This window comes from Falco rusticolus, chromosome 1 (assembly GCF_015220075.1).
Source record: "Falco rusticolus isolate bFalRus1 chromosome 1, bFalRus1.pri, whole genome shotgun sequence".
NCBI lineage: Eukaryota > Metazoa > Chordata > Aves > Falconiformes > Falconidae > Falco > Falco rusticolus.
In genome coordinates this window covers 35,930,501-35,942,197 of record NC_051187.1, presented here as the reverse complement: position 1 = coordinate 35,942,197, position 11,697 = coordinate 35,930,501, and the positions used below count along the sequence as shown (strand labels likewise).

General features: G+C 48.1%; 1 protein-coding gene across 1 annotated transcript in view; it reads right to left on the bottom strand.

Moving 5' to 3' along the window:
* Positions 1-1,688: 1,688 nt before the first annotated feature.
* TBX5 (T-box transcription factor 5) overlaps positions 1,689-11,697 on the bottom strand; it is a 37,408-nt gene continuing 27,399 nt past the window's right edge. The window contains exons 7-8 of the mRNA XM_037400107.1: positions 11,040-11,266; positions 1,689-2,704 (exon numbers count right to left, since the gene is read on the bottom strand). Of these exons, the coding sequence (XP_037256004.1) occupies positions 2,121-2,704; positions 11,040-11,266 (811 nt within the window). The 3' untranslated portion in view covers positions 1,689-2,120. The remainder of the gene's footprint in view (positions 2,705-11,039; positions 11,267-11,697) is intronic.

The following is an 11,697-nucleotide window of genomic DNA, read 5'->3' as shown; positions in this document are numbered from 1 at the left end:
GATTTTCCCATCTTGTTTCCAACCCACGAAGCACCTAACATCCTCTCCTCCTTTGCTGAGGTTGGGACACGGCCCCACACCTCCCCTGGGCCAGATGTCCCCCACCGACCCCACCAACATGGGAATGGAGGGCAGCTCTATCTCCACAAGGGCTTCCCCATGTCACCCCAGCACCCACCCAGATTCCCAAGGTCGCTTCTAAATCTGCCTTGATGGGAAAGTGACCCCAGGAGAGCACATCCCTTGGGGACGGGCTGGGTGGGAAGGACCTGTGGGACCCAGGCAGTTCTTCAACGGACAAGCAACAGCCCCAGACACAGCAGCCTCAAGCTCCGCCCATCACTGCCTAACAGCCATCCTCATAGGGATGATGTACCTGTTGTGGCACACCAGAAATAAACAGAAGTCACGCTCATGGGCATTAAGCAGAAAGAACCAAAAAAAAAAACCACACCAAAAAAAAAAAAAAAAAAAGTGGGCAGGTCCCTTGCCGTTGAGAGTGCGTGACATTTATTAGACATAAATTGGCACACAAGAACAGGAAAGCATAGCCAGGTAGGGATTATTTTCTTCTTCTTAGCTACATGGCTTTGGATACCTGCCTATAATCCCTTCCACGCGCATACCGGCATTACTGCACATTCACACCCACGTTCTCAGTTGCTGACACACAGGTATACCTCTTTTGTTAATTAGAATTACTTTTAATTAAAAATATATGTAAATTATATAGTGTGCACAGCTTGGAGAGAAAAAAAAAAGAAGAAAAGAAAGCAAACTTTGGTTTCAATAAAAATTTTAACCCCTTTGAATCAGCTGCTTTGCTGGCTTTGTGACATACTATGAGTTACTTGAACTCCCATGTATAAATAAATAGTACCAGGAAATTTTACACCTGAAAATTTTTGCAGTAGACATTTTTACTTACACACATTTGCTTTTTCTTCTCTTCTTGCCTCCCCCCACTCCCAGCCTCTCACGATCACAGCCTGCTCCTTTTAAACACATTTACTTAATATCTCACTTAACATACTCAGACCAGTATCCCTTTTTTTTTTTTTTTTTCCGGAAAGGAAGAAAAAGAACTCATGATAAAACGAAAGTCCAGGATTGCAAACAAGCATCATCATCATTTTTATGAGCAAACTTTTTCCTTTCGCTGTCTGCATGCTCCCCCCCCCCACTCTCCCCCCGCTGCCGCTGGCTCAGAGCCTCGCTTTCCGCATGCCGGTAAAAATTCGGCAGGAGACAAGCTGCGGATGTTTTCAACTTTGAAAGATACCCCACGCTTCTGTCAGAAACAGCTGATGGATCAGGAAAGACCGGGAGATGGGAAGGAAAGAACAGTGAGAGAATTACACACAAGTGGGAAAGGAGATAAGTTTATGGGGCTGGCTCCTGCAGGGACACGTTTTGGGGCGTCTTTAAGGACACATGGCACCCTGCAAGGAGCAATTCCATCGTGGTACAATGTCTGGGCGAGGTAGGTACCTGCTTTTCTTATTTGTGGGTTAACAAGGATAACACTAACAAAAAAAAAAAGAAACACCACTCCAAAATCCACCCTTGGTAAAAAGGGCTGGTGTGCCGGTGTCTTTTTTTTTTTTTTGAGAAAATGGAAAGAAAAAAATATATATATTATTATTTATTATATAACATTGTCAACATCAACACCACAAAAAAAAAAAGTAACATCCTAGTTGTTTTCGTTCAAGCATTCTGACTGTGTTGAGAAAGGCAGCAGGAGTTTGGTGTCCCTTGGAGAACAAAAAGAGCAGGAGGGTGGGGGGGACGAGGGCACAGGGCTGGCGGTGGCTGCAACACAAACTGGGTGGGGATGGTGGCAGGGGAGAAGTGTGCCGATTTGTTGATTTTTTCTTTTGAAACAAAAGAAAAAGGAGGGGGGGGGGGGTAAGTCACACCGAGGCCGATGACTATTTCATCTGTGGTTTCAATCAGTGTCCGTCCCTCTCGAGTGCTATCGGTGAACATTCAGTTAAAACAGTCTTGCAAAATACTTTCACTTTTATTATCGACAGGGTATTTTTTTCCTTTTTCTTTTCCCATATTTATTTTTTTTCCCCCGTGGCTAATGCTCTTGCACTTTCCTGACCGCCTCGTTAGCTGTTCTCGCTCCACTCTGGCACCATGCCCACGCCGTGGACCGAGTGGTACTGGTGAGGCGAAAGGGTTCGAGGCACGCCGTGGGAATACAGGAATTCTGCGGGCTGTAAGCTGCTGGGGGGGGACTGGATGCCAGTTTGAGGTCCACACTGCCGGACGATGGGTTGGTGAGAAACCGAGGTTTGGTGCTGAAACATGCTATGGGTATCTCCTATTTGGGGGGAGGTATGATTGGCCACGCTGCTGAGCCGGGGCATCAGCGGCCCCGAGGTGAAGTGGGCAGAGAAATGCTGGTAGGGTAACCTGTCCATCGGCTGCATGGCAGACACTGTGCAACTGCTGTAGGATGGCACGCTCGGCCAAGTGTTACAGCTGATGTCTTCCAGGCTGGGCACAGGGTCCGTGGGGGGAGCGGAGCTGGCATACATACATGCTTGGCGCTGGGCTGATTCAGTCCTGTATGAAGTGTTCAGTCCCTGCTGCTGGGGGTAACTGGACCTGTAGAAAGGATCCTCGTCTGCCGGAGAAGTTTCCATGTAGGGCTTCTTGTAGGGATGCTCGGTGGTGGAACATTCCTCATCTGTTGGGAGAGAAAACTCCTGGTAGCAGACAACAATACCATGCCCTCGACTGAACCTCCGTCTCCACAATCCTCATTTTCCCAAGGACACAGCCCGCACAGGGCTGATCCAGGCACTTGTCTCAGTTATATCAGTGTAAATCCAGATGCCTTCCTTGGAATCGATCTGGATCAATCCTGCTGAAACCAAGTCTTGCACTTGGTCCTGTCTGCTGGACTGGGGCAGGGATTAGTTAGAAGCTCCGGGAGGAAAATTAAGGCTCTAAGATGCTGGAGGGATCCTGAGGCTTAGCTTGCTTGGTGATACCCCATGCACACCCCCACACCCCCATGTTCCTTGTCTCCTTTCTGCTGCCAGCACTTTGACCAGAGGAGTAACATCTGCCTCCAGATACAGCGCACCTAACAGAGATCCCCACTCCCAGCTGCGAGCCTCAGAGCTGCAAACCCAAAGCCTTTACAATGATATATTTTCGTGATAAATGAGACAAAAATGGAGATCACAATAAAAATCCCCCCAGGAGAGCATCAGCGATCGCATAGTTGAGACAATCAGACTTGGCGTTTTACAGCTCCAGTCTTTAGCTGTGCCAAGGGAGCTGGGCACATAAATCCACACAGGGCTGTGTGCTGGAGCCAAGTGTAACAAGAAAGAAAAGTAAATTTCACAGCTAGAAACAACAAGGCACAGCTTGCAGAGCCCTTTGTTTCCTGGAGCATCCCAGGCCAACAGAGGGAAGGAGATAAACAATTTAGGTGAAACCTCTAGGGTGAAGCAAAATGAATAAATAAATATGCACTTATTTATTCATTCACAGGGTCATCAAATGAAATCCAGCTCTGCTGGAATGGATGGCAAAGTTCCCAGGGACGAGCACTTCACCAAGAGATTTTAAGGACAGCAAAGCAATGGAAGGGGAGCTTGTTCTGACCCAGATTAACTTTGCGGTTGCTTCAAGAACAAGATTTCTGGTGCTGGCAGAGAAACATCCCACTTTGCTTACAGCCTTCTTGGCTGCACCCTTTCAACAAGGGTAAAAATTTCAAAGAATACTGCAAGAAATGGCCCTTTTCAAATTTTTTCAGCCAACATGTTTTGAGCCATAATCTTTTTACCTCCAAACTACAAAGGAAAAAAAAAAAAAAAAAAAAAACCAAACCAGTTCCACAAAAGAAGAGGACTACAAGCATCTGTCCCCCAAGAAGCACTTGCAAAAACACAGGTGCTGTTTCGGGGCTGCTCCAAGGTGAATGCCCAGGTCTCCCCTTCAGGAGGTGCAGATGGGCAGTGCAGGCACCTTTTGTTTCTTGTAAGCACGCACAGCGCACACCCTTATTGCTATAAACAGCACCATGCTTTCTCCTGGAAGCTGCACCCACTCCACTTGTAATACAACCCATTACTCCAACTCAGGTGTCTACCAAGTCCAGCTGCCGTTAGTCTTCTCGGCCTGACAACCCCAGAAAACCTCAGGTACTGAGGTAACACACCTCCGAGACTTTCCCCTTGGTGTCCTTTGTTAGCAGCTGCCTGTAAATCCAGCTGGAAAGCTGCAGTCCCATTTCATCCTTTCTTCCTGACGGCAGCAAAATGTGGCTCCTTAGTCCCAGCGATGCAGAGCCCTGACAATAACGTTACCTTCCTCCTCTGCCTCCTCTTACACCAGGACAGAAAGCAGGATGGGGTGAGCGAGCAACACAATCGCACCTTTCCAACAGCTGCAATGGTCAGCAGAGAGGCACAAAAGTGTGTCACCCTCCTCAATCCTGATCAGGTTCATTTTATATAGGAGTGGCAGAGAGGATGCCGTCCCCTGAAAGGCAAAAGCTGGACGCACGGGTCCGAGCTCCCTCCTGAACACGGGGCTGTCACAGGAGGTACATCTGGGAGAACAGCCTGAGCTCTAGCTTTTACAGACAGCTCAAAAGTTTTGGATCCCTAACCCACTACTGAGTAATAAGAACACTACGGTGGAAAAACAATGTCTTGTAAAATAAAGCATTGTTCTGCTAATAAAGTTTTCAGCATTAAACCGCATTACTCTGCTGGCATTAGGAATCATTGGCTTGGGGTTTGACTGTTTATTTTATTTTTATTTTTTTAAATATACAACACAAAACAGTCAAACTCTGTTTTTCCGTTGTGTAAAAATGTGCCTGACTTACAACCTGTGGTTGCTGATTTTTCCATTTAGCCCAGACATTTCACCGTCTGCCACAGCCCAGCCAGGCAGAGCCACAGCACTATGGATCCGCTTCCAGAATTCATCACAGGTGAAGAGAGAAAAACAAAAACAACTTGGATTTCAGTGGAAACCCTATAGGTTTCTCTCTTCTTCTGTAAGCTCTCGCGGGCGCTCTGCTGGTCTCTCTAGAGCCAGGCTCACCAATGCCATATGTGGAAAGGGCACCATCGCTCCTGATTTTAAGATGTGTAAGGACACTGCACGCATCTCCAAAGAGGACATTGTCACTAACGAAGGATTACTGCACACCCTAACAGCATCTGCCTGCCCTCTGGCCCCTCTTCCTGATGATTTTCCCATCTATGTCATCTCAAAGTGCTGGACAGGGAAGAGAACAGTCCGTGTTCATCATCAGATGGGATGATGCAGACCAGAGATCCTCAGCTGGCACCAGCTGATGAATTTACACTGGTCCAGACTCTCTAGTCTGATCTGGCATCATCCCATAGCTCCTCACAGAGGCAACCAGAGCCAGCACAGAGCAGGCAAAGGGCATCCCCATGGTGCATGGAGCAGATCTGGGAGTGGAAAGAGGACATTCTCAAGTAAGAGAACGGCAAAAGGAGGACAAGTCAAACAGAGCTCTCACACAATGCTGAAGGCTGCAGTTTAAATTCATCCCCACTTGCTCTGGAGCCTGGACAGTCTTTCTCAAGACCTTAATCCTCTCTTTGAAGGTCCTCTCACCTCCTCAGCATCAGCGTAAGCAGAACATATGACACAACTGACCGGTCTGCCCTGGGTTTGATTCTTGATGTTGGTTCCCTGATAGCACTTCATTGTCCTTTTCCTGTTGCCACTGAGCCCTAGGAGGTTCTGGGCACTTCCAGGAGATGCTGACCATCCTTTGCTTTTGTTGCTATTCTTGGAAGCCAAGGGTGGTGATCAGCTCTTGTGACCAGCCCCTCGATACTGCACAAACCTCAAAAAGCAAAAGGTTCTGCCAAGCAGGGGAAGCTGCCAGCACTTGGGAGAAGCTGCTCCAAAGTGGATCCAAGGAAAACGGAGCCTGCAGAATGGGATGGAAACTGGCTTCCTCACAAGGAATTTGATGTTCTATCTAATGAAGGAGCTTGAGCGAGAGCATAAGCAGTTCCAAGATTTCCGGTATTTACTACTTCCAGCTGGGTTGTAAATACCACACAAATGGCTTTTTAAATGGAATTTTCCCAATTCCAGGATTAGGGCCATCCAGAATAAAATGCAAACATGTAAAATCTCTGGACTTCAGGGTGCACTGGGCCCACCGCTTCCCCTGGTGTAAATCAGGAGAGCTCCTTTCCCATTCATGACAGTCAGCTCCCTGGGACGGAAGACAATGAAGAATGGGACCCAACTGGTTTAGTTTTTAAACCTCACCCACACTTCCAGGGCACTACAGCAGGTTCCTTCTGACTTTATGAGGGAGACACAAAGGGTGATTATCACCAACACGGTTGTTTTATCCAGTCTGGTTTCTAGTGTGAATCTAGCATGAGCCTGAACAGCCAATACTGGTGTGCAAGACTGACTGTCAACAATTGTCAAAGAAGAAAAAAGGCAGATTCAACCAAAATGAACATCCCTAGAGGGCAAATAAGATATACATCCCAGGACATGAGAGCTAAGACACAGTAATTATTTCAGCAGTCGCACAGTTTGTGATACAGCTGCGTTGCATTGCAGGGGAACACAACAGAAAGGGTGGTGGGGCAGAGACAATCCGACCCAAAAAGCTGGAACCCCTTCCAGAGGCAGCGAGCTGCTGGCACTGCCTGCAGAGGAGGGCAGGATGCTTACATGGTGCTGCTGAAACTACAGGACTGCAAGCAATGTGGCTGCACAGCAAAAGATGGGTGCACACCAGCCCCCTGAATATCTCCCCACCTTGTAGGCAGGCTCTTCTTCACCCTGTGTCCCAGCAGCCACCTTGCCCTGGGCTCCACTGCATCTACCCAAGCTGCAGCACAGTTCAAGTCTTGGCCAACTCGTTGCATCCCCTAACATCAGGGGGACAAACAGCATGTCCTCCAAGAAGATATCTCATACCTGACTTTTGTCCCACAGAGTCTTTGAGTGAAAGAAGGCTGGGTGGGATGAGGGAGAAATCAGTTCAGTGTCTCCACCTTAACAGTGCCTGTTCTTGGGGAGAAGAGGGAAAGGCATTGCTGTATCTCCACCGACCTCATCAGAGCAAGAAGGAGATGAAAAATACATTCTTTTTCCCGGTCAGGGTCATGTCCGAGCTAGGTGGCTGAAGGATACGGTCCTCGCTGGTTGGAGCCAGTGGATTCTGCCACGTTCCTCTTCTCCCTCAGAGTGCCAACATGACAACTTTTATAACCTCCCCAGGGAGAGGCTGTTCCAGTCGCCTCCTGTTCAGCATCACAAGCATCCCAGAAATCTGCCAAGTGGTTGAGATTGTGTAAGGCTGGGAGGGAGCAGAGGTTTAGAGGGATGGCTTTTTAGTTCACAGGAAATCTGAGGGAGAGGATAACACAAGGGAAAACAAGCCCCAATGCCTTAATTGGGACGTGGGGCTAAAATGAAAGACAGAAAGCAAGCTGCCTGCTGGTAAGTCCTTTTGGGCTTCTCTGAGCACAACAATGAGAGAGGGAGAGATGGAGAACAACCAGAAAAAAGGCAAAGCTCTAACTGGTCTTTGTTGCAGCCTAAAAATCCACATCAAGAACTGAAGCCACTCCTTGGTAGAATACAGGATTGGAGTTAATCCATCCGCTCAAGACCAGTGGCTCAGTGAAATGCCATAATCAATCTCAGTGTGGAGCTGGGATACAATGCAGGATGATTCTTGCCTTGAGGATTGCCATTCCCCAGTGTTCAGCACACTCAGAACATGCTGGAGCAGCAACCCCACTGCACCACACTGGGGTCATTCCCAATGCTGCGACCTCGCAGTCCCACCTGCACACCAGGAATTGCCAGATTTGGAGGTCTGGGATGTGTCCTTCCTTCCTTCCTTCCTCACCCAGAAGAGCATCACCTCCCTGAAACAGAGGACCCTTCAGAGATAACACCCCCTCGCAGCCCTGCTGCTCTCCCCTAATGTAACCGCATATCAGATCTCCTGAGCGAATCCATCTTTGCCTTGACAGCTAAGAACAACACTGTCAACCACAGAGCTAAATCTTTGTCTTAGGTCACCAAGGAAGTAGAAGTCGAATAAGGTGCCTTCGAGTCGCTTGAACACAGACCTATTCTTAACTGAGCCTAAACCAAGACTTGACCTCCTGATTAAAAAGGATACAGAGAACTACCATGAGATGTCAAAGCTGGAAGGAGCCGTATCTGAGAGACTATCTTGGAAAACAGTGGTGGCATTTGCTACAGAAGATACAGACGCCAGCTGGACTCAAACCCAGCTGCCCTTGCAAGCACTTATCCTTTACCACAGCCTTAGGAAAAGGAAATAATCTGCTTGAGATAAATCCTACACTGACTGAAGAGGAGTCCATGTTTGGGGAGCTGTTGTCCAACAAAATCAATAAAACTTCCAGTCCAGAAATGGGGACAGGGGTGCATTAGGAGTAAACACGCTCCTGCTTACATTTTTTCTTAGATGGTGAGGCTTGGCTTACGCAGAAAAGTAGGAAAGCAGGCGAGCTGTGAGGGAAAGCTTAATATTACACTTAGAAAGGAGAGGTTGGAAAAGGAAGAAAAAGACAAATATTACAGGTAAGGTTATTTTCCCAAGTTCAGTAAAGATCCTCACTCAGTGCTAGAAGAAAGTGCCACGCTCAGTTTGAGTTTGGGATGAAACCTTGGATCACTTTCTGATTTATCTGAACAGAATTGCTCATCTCTAGTGACTTTTTTTTTTTTTTTAATTAATTTCACTTTGCAAAAAGCTGCTTGGCAGCTTACGTTGGCTCTCTGTTTCCCATTAACTTTGTGTTTCTTTTCTTTAAGCCCTGGTGGCTGTTTTCGATTTACTAGATGTGTGGGGAGGGGGAAATAGGCACAGAGAGGAAAGCAGAGACTCAGGCTCCTGAGACGTACGGCTTCGCGGAAGAAGCCGGTGGTATCGCACAGGACACTGCTTCTCTTTGATTAAAGCATTTGGCGGCTTCGATAAAAGGCCCTTAACTGCTTGTGCCACTCAAGCCATCGGAGAGATAATGAGGGGCCATCGGCCGTACACACAAGGGCTCCCTTTGCCAGTCTCCAGCACTTTCGCAAGGGCCACGCAGGCCAAAAGGGGCCGGGGAGCTTATTACAGGGCAGATAGTCGTCTCTTTTGTGACAATAAGAGGAAGTGAGATAATTGGGGGATTGAGGGAAACCACCCATGGAGACACCACTTAGCGAGAATCCCAAAACTGGAAGGAAACCTCTGTTGATTCCTTATCACGTTACAATGTGGAGGCGAATGATGAATTGCCCTGCGGTGTGGGGACACGCAGCAGTCGGAGATTGTCCAAAGGGGTTGTTGCCATTTGGGCCAGCTTGTTTTGGTTAGTTTTTGCAAAGGGGAAGAGGAGCGGTGAAAGCTTGGCTCCCAGGGCAAAGGAACACTGAGGATGGATTGCAGGCTGAGGGATGCCAACGGTGAACGGGACCTGCCTTTCCATGGCTGACAGTGGGGCTCTGCAGCAACCCAGTGGTGTCCCAGCACCTCGCACCCACAGTCCCACACCAGCACGGGGGTAGCAAGGGCCACACGCGCCACCTCTGACCTTAGGGGACACTCTGGGAGGCCGCTGCAACTCCTTATTCCCTACCTTACAGCCAGCTCAAGTCCAGCATCACCATTTCCAATCACAGCTTTGATACACTCTATACGAGCACAAGGATCACCTGGTCAGCTGTAGGGGTCAGGAAACGATGCCTCTGTTTTCCACTGTTTAGCTTATTCTCAGGAAACTATTAAGATTTGTCAATTAGTTTTATGTATATATATATACTTGTACACCACACGTGTGCTTTTACAACATTCAGGGGATTCACCAAGGAGGTGACAGAGATTTCCACTGCCCTCCTGCCGCATCTGCCAGCACTTCCCAGCATCCGCCACCTTAGACTGTGTGTCTACAGCGCACATCCCAGCACCCCAGGGGTTACGTTACTAAAAATAATGACATGTGGCTGACTGATAGGACCATGCAGGGAAGCAGGAAGGGATCTGCAGTGGAGAGAGGCTAGTGGGCTGGAGAAATTCTTGGTGCATGCAAATGCCATGATGCATGCTGACTCCTGTGAGCTTTTCCCATGCAATGTAGACTAAATCCTGAGAAAGGGCAACACGGCTAGGCAGCAACCATCCCCTGCCCACCTCACAGGGTTGCATTCAGCTCTGGAAATTCCCTATTTTTTTCTGTAGGCCTGTGGTGGAGCTGATCTGAGGCTTTTGCTATCTCAGTCGTGCAAATGTTTCTGCATCTAAGCATTCCCATTGCTTTGGGAGAGGAAGGGAGAGACTGCAAAGTGCTCGCTCCTGCCCGAGAACAATTATCCCATCGATATCATGGGGCTCTTCACGCCAGGACGAGCTGAGCAGTCAGTGTAAAGCCCTCACAGTTTGATCCCTCAAGCTCTGTCAAAGCAGGTCAGTCGCACCAGAGGGGAACGAACATGGATATCATGATTTTCAATCCCACGCCCCATTCATTAGACCGAGCATTTAAGTGGAATTGCTTTCTGCAGACAGGCAACTGTCTCCCAACTGTGAGACTCTTAGTGGAAAACTGTGCAAAATCCAAGCTGTCAAGGTATCTCCACTTGGAGATTAAGCCTGTCTGAGGGGCTATGGAGGCAGATAAGTCATCGTTATCTCCAGCACCAGCTATCATACTGAATGTGGATTCAACGTGGGTGAAAGGTACAGCCACCCCTCCAAACCACTCACTCCCAGCCTAGCAGCAGAGATGGAATTTTAGGCTAGTGCTGGTGAGAGAGAGGAGCCACCCAGCCCATCGGGGGGGAGCTGCCCACCTCCAGAGCACAGCCTTCATCCCTTACTCATCCTCAAGTGTCACCATAAAGCAGGCTGGGGCTGTCCAGCCTGTGGACAAGGGGAAACATCAGAAAACCACGCTGACAGTCATGTTAGGAAGGGGAAAGAAGCGAGCGGGGAGCAGCCAAGGTCTGACCTTTTCTCTTGGTGCAGTGGTAGATCTGGCTGTGCTCCTGGGAGATCGGGTAGGGGTTGGCAGGCGGTAGCAGGTCCTGGGAGGTGCTCGACACCCCATTCTCACACTGGTACTGGGAGCCCAGGTTGGAGGAGGCAGAAAGGACCCTGGTCTCACCACTGAAGGGGCTGTGATTCGAGGACACTTTTTGTCTCACTGTGCTCCTGGGAACAACCGGGTACTCTTTACTAAAAACAAAGAAACAAAACAACAACAAAAAAAAAAGGCAGAAAAGGAATCAATTAATAAATAAATCAGTGGATTAATAAATGAAGGCAGCACATTAGTGTCATGGTGTTTGTTTAGACTTTCAGAGAAATAGAGACGTGCCTCCCGGGAGACTGCAGCCCCGTCACACTTTATCCATGCAGCACTTTTCTATTTCCCTTTCCTTTTAGTATCTCTCCCTTTAGATTTGTGCCTCTCCACCACAACTGCTATTTTACACCCATAGACAAAATAGATATATGCATTTATAGCAAAATACACAAGATCAGTATTTACATATTATGACAGCATTTCTAAACTATATTTTATTTATATTGTATATGTGGACATGCACATGCCTGTAATTAAAAACTTCATTTCTGCCAAGCTGACTTGGAGGTGGATTAAATAT